A 16,374-nucleotide genomic window follows, 5' to 3' on the forward strand; every position below is an offset into this window, starting at 1 on the left:
GGAGCAGAGGGAGAGCAGAGGGGAAGGTAGAGGCTTGGGGGGTGTCCCTGGAACCTGATCCTTCATCTCTCTCTCTCTCTCTCTCTCTTGCTCTCTCACTCCATCCTGGAGTTTAGGAAAAAAAGACTTTCCCCCTGACATCCAGGCAGATGCCCATCCAAGGAATGAAGCCGACAGGAATAGGGATCAGGAAAAAGGGAGGGATGAGAGGGACGTAGAACTTCAGGCAGGGTGAAATGCGGGGATGAAAGCGGCTGGTGAAAGTGGAGGAAGAGAGAGAGACTCAGGGCTGAGATGGACAGAGTGAGTGAGAGAGGAGTGCTGGACGGATGGAGAACTAAAGTGTCTGACTGGACAGTGAAGGGTGGGGGGTGAGAAGAGGGAGGGAGTCAGGACAGAGAGAGCAAAGTGAAAGAGGAGAGTGAGGGAGCAGCCCTTTGACACGGACACCAGAGGAGTGAATGTGCCAGGGACGCGGGACGCCAACGTTGACAGAATACGGCGGTTTGATGCTGCGGGGCCGCGGCGTGACCGTGGGAACCTCCCTGCTGTCCCGTTGGCGGCTGGAGCACCATGGGCAGGCATGGGTGATGCAGGAGACACCTGCTAGGAAATGACAGCAAATGGACCGAGTTTCTGGTGGATTCTGTAAAGGACACGCGGAGGCACTGAACGTCAGGCGGTGAGCAGCGGAACTGGACGGCAGGAGATGCATCCACGTTGTGTCTCTTTTGAGATGTTGCTGGTGTGGAATACGCTCAGACATGTCAGGCATATATGCTTGGGGCTGTGACTTTTTAAGTAAATTAGAATGTTTCAGTTCTTAAATGACTGAATTAGTTCATAAACTGGGTGTAACTGATAGTGACTGGATTTGCATCCAGTATTTTTGACCTGGATAGTGTCTAGCATGGGGCTCGTTTTTGTATTTTACAGTCCTACTGCACTTGTATGTTCGTTAATAGTGCCGCCATTTGGCTAGCGTGTTGTGTTTTCTGCAAACCACGTTCTACAGCCTAATAGGCACCAAGGGAATATATATATGAAAACATACGAAAATAACATGACTATCTATATTCATTATGAACCATGAGGATCGCTCTTTGTGTCTTGTCCGGCGATGTTTAGCTGTCCCTTGTGGCTCTCCATGGCTAACTCCAAAGCCAAAGCCAAGTACGCACACTTTTTCTCGTGAGGCGTTGTGATTTTGGGAGAAATCACAGTGATATGTGCATCGCAACAGCTGCTCAACTCCTCTCTCTGACTTTGTCTCCTAGGAGGTCCGAGTAGGATGGGCTTGGGAATTAGCATTGCCTCAGGTTCGAGTCTGACTGTCCCGCAGAATCTGCATAGAACATTCCCCAACCGCTTCACACGGGTCTCAGATCAGAATGTTTCTGGTGGCTACCTGACTCTGACCAGCTCCGCTAGTCTGTTCTAGCCCTTTCCGTGGGCCACCCCGGATCCCCCTTGGCCACTCTCCTGGCCCACTGTCCCCCCGGCCTGCCCTGCCATGGGAATCCAGGGCATGGAGCTGTTTGCCATCGGCGTGGTCGTCATTCTTTTTGTGGCCGTGCTCAAGCAATTCGGCATCCTGGAGCCCATGTCTATGGAAGGTAAGACTGATCGACACGCAGCCAGATCAGCCTTGAGAGTAACAGCAGAAAGATCACTGGCAGTGACAGCAGTATTAAGTGTCCTGGTCCTTAAATACAGACCCTGAAGAATTAATGCAAAAGCACTTTCCCTCATGATGCAGCTTACAGATACACATGCACTGTAGCCAAATGATTAATAAGTGATAGCCTTATAGATTTTACACATTTGTTATTACAAATAATAACTGTCATCATACTAAGATAAAATGACATGTATTGAACATATATAGTCTCTGATCTGCTGTCACTGTTTCGAAAGGGTTATGTTTCTTAACTGACATATCTGAAATATGACATTTTTAAAAACCTTTTCAGGGAATTTTAAAATAAATTACATTCATTCTGTTCATCCCTTTCTTTCTGAAACATCGACATCAATAATTTCCTTAGCCAGCCACAACATAGTCGTTTATTATAACATTTTCAGAATCAAATTAGCAGTTTCAGCTTTCAGTTGAAGTGAAGCCAGGAAGATCCTGTTAGTCTGCAGAAATCCAGGGAGTCCCATGTGTTGATGTTAGCAAAATAAAATTAAGAGCTAAATAAACCTTAGTGCATTTTCCAGTGGTCATGGGTCACAATTTATCAGATGCTGCCTTCATACTTGGCTAACAATTATTGCGTCAGTGCATCAGATGAGAGAAAGTGATAGGGTAATATCTCTGCAGCAGTGACTGTGCTCTGGTCGTCTCTGTATCTCTGGGATGAGTGATAACTGACTACAGGGCAAGGGGCTACACTATCAAAATGATCAGAGCAAAACTGAGAAGGTTAAAATCATTCTGGTGTCACAGGCATGAATCGCCCTCCTTTGTGAATCTGCTGCTTTGCAGTGTGGCACATGAAACATAATGTGTTTTTTCTGCAGTATTAAGTCATGAACAGATTTTTCGGAGACATAATGATGTAATATGTATTGTGGGTTACCACATATTCCTTAGTGACAACACTACTCTCTGCCTTCGAGTTTTCAGGGAATTGACTTTATGAGATGACATATTTTAATAATTGCGGCCTTTAAACTGTCATTCACTCCAAATGTAAATATTTTAAGAATCCAAAAAGGGGTTTTTTTGCGGTTAAAAAATGCAGAAATGTTTTTCATATTTTCCCATTGTTATATGGAGCTCTCTCATCCATTTAGTGTGAAACCGGTTGGTTTGCTACCTTGCTAATCGACTCGCACGGTTTTGCCATTGCTGACAAATTAACTGTTGTTTGTGGCTTGCGATGTTGTTTGACAAATATCTGACTTTATTTTATTGATCTGTATGGATGATCTATAGCCACATGCCTGTCACATCTACTGTTCGGCTGTTAGGTAGCTTCAGGGAGCACATGCTTCATATTTTAACAAGGTCACTAGATGATATAGTGAAGTGGTTTATTACTTTAGACTTTTAATAGCACAATTACAGGTTCATATCTATTTCCTTTTAGCTAAAAAAGGAAGCTGGTTTAGTTGAACTGGAAAACTGAATTCAAGATTACTTGCTGGCTAGTTCAGTGTTGAAGTTAAAATGGTAATAAATGGCAGTTATCTTCCTGAGCTATCTTACTCATCCTAACATCCCTTTATACCCTCTTTATTTGCCTTTTTTCTTGGTTTTTTTAGTGTATTCATTCCTGTCACTCCTGAGCGATGCATTAGTTCAGTGTGTCCTAATCTGGTCCTTGGGCACCCAGAGTCGGTCCACGTTTTTACTCCCTCTGTTCTCCCTGCCAGACAGTCCACATTTTTGCTCCTTACTGGAACCTGGGAGGGAGCAAAAACATGGACTATCCGTGGGTCCCAGAAGACCGCATTGGGAAACACTGCATTAGCCGATATGTTACCCAGAGTGGCCTTGCCCTGCTGCAGCTCATAAGCTGGGACCCACTGCCGGCCAGCACAGTGGGCAGTCTGCTAATGGCATCAAGCTCCAGATGATCAAATAATTCATGTCCAATAATGAATCAGTAATGCTGATACTGTAGATTCCCAAACAGCCAGCATACTACCTCAGCCCCGGTACTTCTGAACATTTGCCCCAACCAACATGGCTTCAGTTTGGTTTGCCCTTCTTGCCACACTCATGACTTCCTCCTCTGCCATCAAGAAATCCCTCCATTTCTGCAGGATATTTGCTATTCTCGCCCCTTTCCCCTGGCCTCCCTCGCTCCCTCGCTCCCCGTCTCTCCTTATTTATCTGTCTCCCTGCCTTTCTCCCACCCACAGAGCCAGTGCCCCCACCCTCTGTCTAGCATTACTTGCCATTAATTATAAATGCAGTATTGAGCTTGCTTTCTTTACTGCCGGCTAAATATGGAACCTGCAGCCGTTTTGTAAGGAGCCCTGAAGGACACTGGCTATCCCTGGCCCCCAAGCGATAATACTGTCGTCCTCCTGCTGGTTTGTTTGTACCCACAGCTGCATCCCTTTCTCACCTCCGTCCCTTAAATCCGTGGCCTGAAACCTCTGACGTGGCTAATCCCCTTCCCTTAGATTTTCCTTAATTCCATCTTTTACACTCAGTCTTTGAGTATGTCTCTTGCTTCTCAACCCAACTAGCATCACATGGCTGCAAGCTAGCGCTCCAACCAGTTCTCACGTTTGTCAAGCGATTCTGGCTTAGTTTCTGCCCTGTTGCGCTCTAAATGGAGCATGCAGACCATGATGAGTACGGCATGAGATCTTTAGATAAGACACTCAGGAGAAATCTCCGCTATCCACATGTCCGTTTACCCCAGTTACATCTCCTCTTAATGTGACATCATGTGGAGATCATGTGACCTGGGCTTCCTCTTTATATTACGCGCCAAGCAGACCAAGCTGGCTGTTACTGCCAAATCATTAATGCTGCAATCTAAACAAAAAACACTAGAGACCATAATGCAGGACCCTTTAAAGACCCCAGACAGATGCAGCTTGCCAAAGCCTTGATGGTGGCATTTGCAGTTTGTTGTATGTTCACACTGGCAACACCACTTAGTTTCCGCTCAATTCAGTCACTATATTTGTTATATTATATACCATCCTAGAGCGAATAAAGTCAAGTAAATTTTCTGGTAAAATACCAGCCAAACGACACCTAGACAGAGACATACTGATCAGTTTACCAAAAATACAAACAGACAGCATGCGGTTTCCAGTGTGACCAGTGTGACCAAAGCTGGTATCTGCTGACAGGAGGGAGAGCGAAGGCTGGATTTTGGTCATTTTCTCATTGTTGTGGCCCTCGATTGTCAGCTTATGTGTCGACAAATGCTGCGATTGGTCCTGTCGAGCATCATTTCCTTGCTGGGATCACTGGGCGTAGCTTGGCATGTTACCCCAGACTGGGGATGCTTATGGTTTTGTGGAAAACTCTGTGCTCATGAGGTCTGTGTTTCTGTCATTATTTTAGTATTTGAGATTTTATTTCTCATTTGAAACTGCTGTATATGAAGAGACCTAAAGCACCCATTATATACCGATAAGTATAGATTCACCAGCCAATTTCACCTTATTCGGTTCACCAGCCAATTTCCAGGTGTAGTAGGTGTGTTTGAGCAGGCAAATCTGCAAAGTATGTTGCAGACTAGACCTCGAGGACCAGAACTGGGGAACCCTGCCAAGGGAGGTCTTAAGTATTGACCATGTCAGGTGCCCAAACTTTTGCATGCCACTGTAGGTCTTTTTCCTAACGAAGACTTTGTGTTTATGGAAACCGCTGCTGGTCTTTGTCTTCCTGTTGCCTTCTGGGTCATCAGCAAGAACCTGCTTCTCAGAAAAATAAACAGGATGGAAACTGTGGCATGCACTGTCCACATAATATCTACTAAAAATGACTAGTTCAATATACAATTAAAAATGTATTCATTTTAAAGTGAACGATATATTTGTATTGTGTTTTTCCTATTCACAAGCAGACGGAAGGCTCCTGTAATCCTTTACTTGCAGGATTGTGGGTAAGATTAGGGATTAGTCTGAGGCATTAACGTCCAGAAATATGTTCTGATAATGACTTATTTCAGTTATCTAATAAAAACTAATTTTATGTCACGTTATTGTAAAACTTGCATGAAAGGAAATGGTAGCTTTTGCATTTTGCATTGTAGTTTGAGAGAATTCCCTTGCAGTCATGGCCATTGTTTCTGGGCAGCTCTAAGATTTCAGTTTACAGATGCAAACATGTTCTTACGTCACAGATGAGATCCTACACGTTTATGCGTCAATATCAGCTCAGCTTGCAGCGGTCTGTGTGCGTTAGACAGAGCGTGCCTGTGACTCTTATTCCACACACGTCTGGTCACTTAAGTTTGATTAAGGTGACGTTTATTTAAAGAAAAGCATGCCTTGGTTTTTATCCTGTAGATAATATTTTTTTCAACAGCTCACAGTTATGTAGATAGTTAGTAGGTAAATAATAAGTAGCTAAAAATGCAGAGGCGTAACTTTATACATTTATTACCATCTTATATGTCAAATGCCTGATATATATGACATGCCTTCCTGATGATTTTTGAAGAAATTAAGTTTTTGAGGACTTCTAATTCTAAGTCTGATTCCGGTTGCCAATTCAACTAAACCAGCTTCCTTTTTCAGCTAAAAGGAAATAGACATAAACCTGTAATTGCGCTATTAAAAAGCCTAAAGTAATAAACCACTTCACTATATCATCTAGTGACCTTGTCTTCAAATACAACAGTAACACTTTACTCGACGGGGCACAAGTAATATAGTGTTATGCTATTACTTATGTATTAATTAACCATAAACTAAGTCTTTGTTGCATACTGATCTCAGCATTCATTCACCATTAATGAATTGTTTTATCAAGCATGTTTTATCTCAAACTTACTATATTTGTTACTATATCTGTTAATTCTGCAAACCTTTGTAAACTACTGAAGAAACAAGTAATGAATAACACAAGTGAAATACTCATCTCATGTTTGTTCTTCATTTATGAATCATGATGCATTTTTCATCCCAAGCAGTTACTATATTCCTCACCATATAGGTTGATTCTGTAAACCTTTGTGATCTACTGACAGAACTACTAAGGAACTCCTGAAGGAACACATCATGAGTAACATATATATCTCAAGTAGCAACTATGTTCATGAATTGTTCATGATTGTTTTCTGTGCTTCAGTAGTAATGAAGTTTTTACTAAGTATCTGTGCCATGCCAACTATGTTGGTGTTACCAATATATCCTCTATATTAGGGGTACTTCAATGGCGGACTCCAGGCCACATTTGTGTGAGCCCCCCGCCCCAGGCACGCCCCCGTCAATGAAATTTATGGAAGTGGACCCACCCGCAGAGCAGTTGGAATTCGTACCCGAGTAACCCCGTGTTCTGCATGCTTGAAATGTTCACATTCCTACTAGTATTCAGTTCACTGCCTAAAATTAATACATAAATTCTATTCTGTTGACCTCTGTCTGCCAGGGCAGATAATGAGGCTTTTATTTATGCTGAAATCCTGTTCTATGGAGCTCTGTTCACCAGGCCTGATGTATGCCCTGGTTTGTTTAGCTGATCAGACAAAATGTGTGCGACAGTGGGGATAGAGCAGCAATGCTCAAGTGTGCCACAGTGTGGCGATAGCGTGTCAGTTTATTTTAAATGCTCTGTGGTAGTTCTGTGGTTTGATTCATCAGTCTTTTTATTCGTGGGATTATACATACTCATTAAGGCTTTCAAAAGGCAACTTCGAAAATAATAGCAGGTAATGATGGAGGGGAAATTCTTACTCCATGTTTTATTCATTCACAGTTTATTCACTGTTCCACTATTATACCCTGTCTATAGTCTTTTTTACTCTATTATTACTATTTTTGCCTGATGCAATCCTGCCATGGATTTTTCTGTTAGCAGTCAACACTAACCACTGGCAACAGGACCCTTTTTAACTGGACGATATGAAATCAAGTTGCTGGTGGCATGTCTCACTACCATAACAGTGGAGTGTTGAAAGGTAATATCCCTCAATCAAAATGGGAGTTAACCGAATACACTTAATTTACTGCCATTCGAAACTTAATCATAGCCCTTCTGAATCTTGTTATTCATTTAATCCTAATTGTCCTCATTGCTGAAGGAATATTTTTTCCTTTGCTGTTCTGTGGATTGTAGGGCTTATTATGACTACTGTTATTCAACACAATGGCTATTGACAGAGGGGGAGAAAGAGACAAGGACAGTTAATTTAAGTGTACAACAATTTTGGCAAGTGTGACAGTTCCCCAGACAGAAACTCACCGGTGATGCAACGTCTGAAACCTCTTACGTTAATGAACCCAAGAGTATGGTGAGAACAATTAAGAGGAAACTGGTTCAGAAGGCTGGGGAGATGGGAATGAGGCCACAGACTAGATCATTTTTACAGGTTGTGTGTTTTTAAAATGGTTTTATATATCCTCATCAGTGTTTTGGTGCCTTCTGTGCGTCAAGCAAAAGGTGATTCCTACTGTCTGCTTCAAGAACTCCCGGAAAGAGTGGACAGTATCTAGGGAGGGATGTGTGTGTTCATCAATACCAAGAATAAGACCAATTAGGTACAAAAGTGTATGGACAATGAATTCTTATATTTTATTCTGAAGGGCATATAAATGGGGGGGGGGGGGCTGGATTCCCTTCACCAATGGAGAGGTGGAGAGTGAAAGTTTAGAATAGGGGGATTGAGAGAAGCAAAGGGAAGATCCTGGGACAAGGAAGTGTCATTTGCTGTCACAGGGGACTGTAATATTTTAGGACATTATAATTAACATTTCTTCTGTATTTTAATCATCATCAAAGTAGGAGGGATTTTTTCAGGGAGTGAGGCTGTTTTATTCAGATTTGAAGGAAGAGTGGACCGAGCCAAGGAAGACGAGGAACATGTGTGGAGGACTAGTAGAATTCTGGATGGTTCTTCCTCTAAGCTTTTACTTGGCTAAATTTTTTTCTTGAAGATTTCCTGTGTCTTTTAATAGGGATAACTTTTAAGTGGAATAAACATATTTTTCTAATAATTCCATCTGTTCAGTTTATAGAGCATCTTTTATTTAATTTTGAAGATCATCAATTGTGAGTATGTTCCACTCACCATAGCAAGTTAAATGTTGATGTATGCTCATTGCTTGTTGTTATCGACGTTTGAACTTTAGCATCAAGGTGATTTCATGAGTAGTTGAGCTCTCCTCCACAGGCAGATAGACTGACGCACAGCAGTCTTCACAGGTGAGGAAGGAGGTTTGCAAGCGTGAGGAAGACTGCAGAAGGAGAGGTAGCCGCTGAAGACGAGCCAAGGTTTTAGCAACCGATGTACTGAGCAACTGAACAGGGACAGGGAAGAGTGTCTTTGAAAGAGAGACAGGGAAAGACCACGAAACCAGAAGGATGAGCGTCAGGTGGGAAACTGAGGGCTTGCAGACGGTGGGAATTGTCTGCCTGGTCTTCATGTTCCTCAAACTGATGCACCTGCTGGGGCTCATCGACATCACAGAGACAGGTGAGGGAAGAGGGCGCAGCAGAGAGGCTGCCCTGAGGGCAGCAGTGCCCTATGAAAGTGGCATATCTGTAAATCTGTAACGCATTAGCTACTGTAGGTCTGTCATCAGCGGTGAGGTGGATCACATCAAATATCTTAAGTTCTTGAGGAACTGATGTTCACTTTGTCCACAGTCCATTCATCCAGGTTAGGAGATGCATAGCAATTCTGAATGTGTGATTACTGTGACTCCTTAACACAAGCCCTTCTTGCTGTTGTCGTTGATGTTACTGATGGGTGACCGTATCCCCGCATGCCGGAGTAGACCGTATAGCCACCGGCTTTGTCCGTCGCATCGTTGCATCATCTTCTCTCGTTCCTCTTCCTCTTTTTGTATCTGTAGTCCTGTGACAGGTTTCAGGAGGTGTGCTGTTCTGTTTAACTCGTTCTTTTTCCTTTTTTCCTCTCGCTCTTTCTGTCTTCTCTCTCCTCCTGTTACTGTCCCTCCCTGTCTCCGTGTCTGTGTATGTCCACCAGATGGTGAGTATGTGCACGGGGTGAAACCCAACTTACCACGAGTCCCTCTAATCCTCTCCTCCTGAACTCTAGTTCCCTCGCTTGGCTCTGAGTACGTCTGTGCGTCTGTCTCTTGGTTTTTCCTTTTCTTGATTTTTTTTTTAAGTTCTTCTTCCTGCTTGAAAGGGAAATTCCACCTAAAGTCAATAATATATTTTTTCTTCTATCAATAATCTATATTAAATCCAATCTTATTTTATTTTAATAAGAAACAAATTGATTATTCTCATATTCTGACCATCTCACATGGTTCCCAGGTGCATTTTCTGCTCTGACAGACTGTTGTTTACATTTTCTGTGCATCAGGGATTAGTGGGAAGCTGAGGGTTATAATCTAGGGAGGCCTGTCTTTACAATGAATTACGTGATTTGTGAATAATTTATAGAAAGGCTGAACAAATCATTGGACTGATAATATATAAGAATATATGCGGAGGTGATATTGGTTTGTGTAATTTGCACAAAATACAATTTTCCCCATAGATTCACACTATAATTTGGATTTAAGACATGTATTTGTCATGTTAAAGATTTTTATAGTAAATATTTGGTTTATGGAGGACCTTGTGTGAGGGTGCCCAGATCGAGCATGGCCAAAAGCAGCCCTTAGCAACTTACATAGTTGGATCCATTCACTTATATGGAAGTTGCTAATGTTGTTAGCGACTGCGCTTTTGGGAAACGTGCTCCCAGGGTATCACTTATCCTGAGTGGGTGGTGCGGTGGATCAGTGCTTAGCAGGATAACCTCACACCTCCTGGGCTATGGGCTTGATTCCTGGCTCTGTGGCTCCAGGCTGGCTGTCACCCTGCACTGGGGAAGTGGTTAAACAAGGTGGATCACTTTAGCGTGGAATTCCCCTTTTATTTCTCTAATCTCTCTTCCTCTCGTTCTTGTCCGCGCTCTATCCAGTCTTCCTTTGTAACTCTCTTTTATTTTGCCCTCCCTGCTGTCTCCTGTCCTCACTCCTGCTCACTCGCCCCTTCCCCCTTCCTCCCCCCATCCTGTATCCTGCCCCCCATCTCTTTCTCCCTCACACACAGACAGCAGTGACAGCGACCTGGAGCTCTCCACGGTGCGCCACCAGCCGGAAGGGCTGGAGCAGCTGCAGGCCCAGACCAAGTTCACCAAGAAGGAGCTGCAGTCCCTCTACAGGGGCTTCAAGAACGTGAGAATGGACCCAGAGGCTGACTTTAGTCGGCATTGAGGCTGGGGGACTGGGGCATGTGGCCAGGAGTTAGAAGGGGAGACGCGGGTTCATGTGTTATTGGTAATTTGGAGAGTGGTACTACTGGCACAAAAGCTGCTCTCCCCCCCTCCCCCTCCCAGGAATGTCCCAGTGGCCTGGTGGATGAGGAGACATTCAAGACCATCTATTCTCAGTTCTTTCCCCAAGGAGGTGGGCTAATCTTCTAAAATATCACATTGTTCTTTTTTAGTCCCGTTCAAGTCGGTAACGCAAAGTTCAAAGGGAAAGACTTGCTGAATGGTCAAGATGGGATTAAAGGCCTTAGCTGGACAGTGCAGAACAAGACAAAAGCCAGATCATTCTGTAGGATGGGCTGCCAGGATAAATAATGCAAGTGTAAGTGATAAAAGATGGGTGCTGTAAAGATATATACTATAATCTTTACTATGGTGGAATCCATTATTCTCTCCCCCATTGTTATAAAGACTGATGACCAGAAGACTGTCAATGAAGATGCCTTACCTCATGCTACCATTATCGGTGCTTATGAGAGCTTTTAAAAGTTCGTGTAAATACTGAGATGGGGTTTAATGCCTGTCAAGCCGCAGATGCAGTTTTCCGGGGCTGTAAACTGGTGGGGTTTTTGCTGCTTAAGGAAACTGGCTGATGAGTGGAGGGGTCATGCGGACTTACAGGGCATCTGGGGGCACCAGCAAAAAAGAACATCTCAGTTGTGGTGTGACAAGGCGTCTTTTAAAACCAGGCAGTGAGAGGTGTTAGGGTTGGTCATTAAGTAGTTGTGTTTTTACAGTTCAGAAGGATTCATGAAATAGCATTTTAATACCAGAAGGCATTACACTCGCCATAAATATTAATGGCATTAGCAATGTCACTCTTGGCCCTTTATCTGTCAGTTTAATAAAAACTTTTACATTGTTGCCCTCTGATTGTACTTTTTTATCACAACATTTAATATTAAAAATCTCCAAAGAGCAGGTAGAACTTTCATAAGGTTTAGCCTTGATTGTGTTATACTGCTAAACGCTACTCAGATCAAAATGAGCCTGACAGCTTGCTAAAAAATAGCTATAAAAGTATGCCAAGATTTGATTTAATTTGTCTGGTAGCCTTTGAAGGGTGTGATTATGTGTGTGATCTGGCTCTTTAAACACTGTTCTACTTATGAAAGCAAAGCAAAAGCTTAATTCTTGGGATTGAGTTAATAGTATGCAGTGTACCGTGGTTGAGTCATATTATTTTGGCCTTGATCCTATCAAAATGCCTGACACTGATCCTTTTGTCAATGACGTCATGACCACTTGCCTGAGATTTACCGCTGTGCGAGGTGTCTGGGTCATTTTCTTTCTATGTTTGTTCTGTAGTTCTTTTTAGTAGAATCAATCTTTATTTTTTTATAAACAGCTCCATATAGATTAGTATATCCCAACAGACGTAAGTAGTGATATAACCATTTTAAACTAAAAGCTTGTGAGGTGTGGAAGCCCCTGTGACTTACAGCTAATGACCAGGCTGCTGAAAAGGGCTGTGAAGCTCGGTGTATATAGTCCAGCTGGCTAACTTTTCACACTTTATGTAGAAGCCTGTTGCCCAACAATTTTAGCTACTATTATTAGGCACTCAAAGAACTCTTTTAAAGCTAGTTATCTGTGTAGTAAGTGTATATTTGCTCAGAAAAAAGCACAGTTTAATATTAGAATGTGTAAATTAAGAATCACACAATATAAACTAAAAAGAATTTCTTCTGTTCTCCAAAAAGTTACTGATATCTAGTTGGACGGCTAGATGAACACGGCTTCAGCTTCCAAACCTCTCCTCAGGGGCACCTCAGCCATTCCATGTGTTTATTAAATTTCACCACCAGCTCACTTAATTAATTAATTTATTTAATCAGTTAAATAACTCGGTGATGATGGTATTGATTTGCCCTACGGGATGTGCTAGGGGTTAAGGGGTGACTTTAGGAGAGGTTTTGAAATGGTTGTGAAAGCTGACACTCTTTGACAGCCATAAAGTCATAGGACTGGATTGCCTAAGACTTTTGCACAGTTTTGTAGATCCATTGTGACTTAATGCCAGTTACACTTCTTTCATAAGCTCTTTGAAAAAAAAAACATTTGTGTGGCCAATTGTTTCAGTTGAATATGTGTATTCAGTCCTTGTTGCATGGTTTCCTCTGGGAACTCTGGTTTACTCCTACAGTTCAAAGGGATTGGTGCCCATAAATTGCCTATAGGATGTATCCTACAATCAATTGACAGCCCATACAGGGCGCACGCCTTCCTGGCCCCCCAGGAATGAATAAGTGGGTAGTGGTTATGTAGAGAACTTTGTGGACCTCTGTAAGTCACTCAGAGTGCTCATGCTTGCGTGGATGGAGAGCAGCTCACAAGACCATAGCTGTAGGGAACATCATTTTTGTCAGCCCTTTCTCTGCAGTTTGCTGGTTTCTTTTGGGCCTGGTGTAGGTGTTCAAATCAGACAAGAAGCTGCATCTCCTGTCTGCTGCTGTCTCAGCTCAGAGTTTGTGGTTTGATCCTTATTTCCCTGTCACGTATCACCTCCCACACACGATCTGGACAAAACAGAATGTAGACATGGAACAATACAGGATTTCTGCAACTCTCTAGACTCCCAGCTGATTCAACATACTCATTGCCGTTTTTTACACTCTTCCCTGGACTTCAATTGACCTACTTTCACATCCTAACAAATATCCAAACATGGACATAGATTTCTAACTCTGAGAGCACTGTCACCCTGTACATCCGCTCAATGCCTTGTGTTACATGCATCCTGGGATAGCCTCCAGGCATCTGCAATACTGACCAGGATAAGAAGTAAATATTATTGTCCTTTATAATATCATGTATTGTGTATTTTTGTTGTGATGTGCATGAAATCTTATCTTTATACAGAGATCACACACAGTTGCTCTTTCTCTCCAGATGCCACCACTTATGCCCACTTCCTGTTTAATGCATTTGACGTTGACAGAAATGGGTCCATTCGCTTTGAGGTGAGTCTCTCGCTCTCTATGTAGAACAGGTTATGGATGACTTAGGATACTGCCTGTCTGGACTAAGCATTGACTCATCCTGGTTAAACAAACGTCATGCTCAGCCTGTAATCTTGCCAAGTAGGTTGTCATAATAGCTCAGCTCTACCCTGAAATTACAGGGGTACAGAGCAATGTTGATGTCATATTGTTATGGGGATTTGGGTTCTTTTCACAGGATTTTGTGATTGGGCTATCGGTGCTTTTGAGGGGGTCCGTGACGGAGAAGCTAAACTGGGCCTTTAACCTGTATGACATTAACAAAGACGGCTACATCACCAAAGAGGTAACCAGGGATTAAGTATGACTGTGCGCAGAGGTAATGCACAGCATGACGCTGAGGTTGCCCTTCTCGTGGTCGTCTCAATGGAGACCCTCTTCATCTATGTTGGCCTACAGGAGATGCTGGCCATCATGAAGTCCATATACGATATGATGGGCAGATACACCTACCCCACCGTGCGGGATGACGCCCCCTCTGAGCATGTGGAGAAGTTCTTCCAGGTGTGCTTTCCACTCCATTTGGTTGACCAAACATGGGCTGTTACCCGGTGTATAGTGCCCTTTTTACCTTCGGTGATTCCCATCAGAAGCAATTGTTTAGATTTCAAACTCAAACCCAAGTTTTTATAGAGAAAAGGAAGTTACGTTTCTCCTTACGCTTTGTCTTCAGAAAATGGACCGTAACCGGGACGGAGTGGTGACCATCGATGAGTTCATTGAAACTTGTCAGAAGGTACATCTTTCTAATATGAAGGAATATCTCCCTGAGAAATATATGGTACAGTGGTACTGGTGCAGTTACATAGCAGTGCAATGATAAATAGCTAGCTTAGCATTATGTAATGCGTTGCTTAATACACCCCACTTTTCTCACCCCAGCTGGGTTGTACTTTTCATCAGAGCAGGGAGGAATGCTTTGATACGTGGCAAACAGATTCATGTCTTATTTACTCTGCCAATGAGAGACACAACTGATTCACATTTGTGGGGGTTTGACCCCTGCTCCCTGTGTACATGGACAAAAGGTTCTCCCTGGGATTATCAAGTACTTTTTTGCTTAAGATTAGAGCCAGGTGAACCGGTCATTTTATTTTGCCCTTACTGTGTAAATGGCCTAACGATTTTGAAAGGTGCCCATTTCACCTTGGCCATGGTTACATAAGTAGTTGCTGAAAATAGATTGATGTGTATTTATTGTTCTGATGACTGTATACATTTATTGACCGTGAATTTCTCACCCTCCTTCTGTATTTGTGTTTAGGATGAGAACATCATGAGCTCAATGCAGCTCTTTGAGAATGTTATATAGGACCAAATGGATGGCTGGACCCCCACTCCCCACCAGCCCCCCCCCCCCCCCCCGCTCATAAGCTCCCTCTAAAACCCGTCTCATTCTCCCAAACACGGGACACTGAACTTTCCAAGGACCGCACAAAAGGTGACTGGGTTTTATAAATAAACTATGTAGCTATCAGAAGCAGTCGATGTACGTGCAACAATCTCCTGCTCAAAACGAAAGAAGAAAAAAAAAAACAGCATTTTGACTTTTCATCGCATGGAAATTATATGCTTGGAAAGGTGAATGAAACAGAAGACAGAGACCGAATGCTTGCTGCTTCAGATTAGTGTTTTTCATATTTTTATTAAGGACTCCGGAAAATAAACCTTTTTCCTTGGATACCATTGCGAATATTAGTAAAGAAAAAGGACGGCTGATGAATGAAATTCTAGTCCTTGCTCCAGAACAGGGTTCTTTAGTAAAACAAAGCTTCCACATTTCCTTGCCCTGGAGAAGAGGACAATATAACAAACAAAAAAGGAAATTCCTGTTATTAGTGGCTCCTGGAAGGCATGAGACTTGTTGAAGAATTTGTTGCTTATTCAAACCCATGATATGAAAGCAGAGGAATTAAGGCTGTCGACCTTTCTGGGTATCTCTTCTTTTGTCTGGACTCCTTTCTATGTGGTGTTTGTTTGCACTAACAAATGGCTGAATGTTGCTGTTTTCCCTGTACGCCAGGTTGATAGCAACTCCGACATGCTGGTGGGGACCAGAGGTAAATGTAGGCATTCGTAGGTCACCATGCAGTTGTAGCGTAGAAATCACACTGTGGTAGGTTATGAAGAAGCAGTCTGAGTGTGATGCCGTGTAGTCTTGGATTGTGGCTTGGCCCAGCCTTGTGGAAACTTAGCCGGAGAGCTAGCACCTCTATTCCCGACTGGCTGGGTTCTCACAAGATCTGGGAACGTGCCTGGGGGGGTGTTTTGTGATTGTGTGGCTATGTGACAAACATTCACCCTCGTAAAATAGCTTTCTGTGGTTCAGAGGAAATCTCTGAGTCATTCTCTCAGGCTGTCTTAGAGTTTACCTCATCTGAGACCCAACGCTAAGTGCTTCATTCTGGTCTTGACATCATGGCCCACATTCT

At 43.0% G+C, this 16,374-nt stretch overlaps 1 protein-coding gene across 5 annotated transcripts in view; it reads left to right on the plus strand.

Annotated features, from left to right (window-relative positions):
* LOC111857557 (calsenilin-like) overlaps positions 1–15,294 on the plus strand; it is a 43,695-nt gene extending 28,401 nt beyond the window's left edge. For 2 of the 5 annotated variants that reach the window (XM_072704235.1, XM_072704228.1), the window contains 7 exons: positions 10,721–10,845; positions 11,007–11,076; positions 13,833–13,903; positions 14,121–14,228; positions 14,342–14,446; positions 14,616–14,678; positions 15,207–15,294. In XM_072704235.1, coding sequence (XP_072560336.1) covers positions 10,721–10,845; positions 11,007–11,076; positions 13,833–13,903; positions 14,121–14,228; positions 14,342–14,446; positions 14,616–14,678; positions 15,207–15,254 — 590 coding nt within the window. In that variant the 3' untranslated portion in view covers positions 15,255–15,294. Of the gene's footprint in view, positions 1–117; positions 1,617–5,087; positions 9,123–10,720; positions 10,846–11,006; positions 11,077–13,832; positions 13,904–14,120; positions 14,229–14,341; positions 14,447–14,615; positions 14,679–15,206 lie in introns of those variants that run through there. The other 3 variants (XM_072704244.1, XM_023838546.2, XM_023838543.2) reach the window with 3 other exon arrangements.
* Positions 15,295–16,374: the final 1,080 nt, after the last annotated feature.

Source organism: Paramormyrops kingsleyae, chromosome 2, assembly GCF_048594095.1.
Source record: "Paramormyrops kingsleyae isolate MSU_618 chromosome 2, PKINGS_0.4, whole genome shotgun sequence".
NCBI lineage: Eukaryota > Metazoa > Chordata > Actinopteri > Osteoglossiformes > Mormyridae > Paramormyrops > Paramormyrops kingsleyae.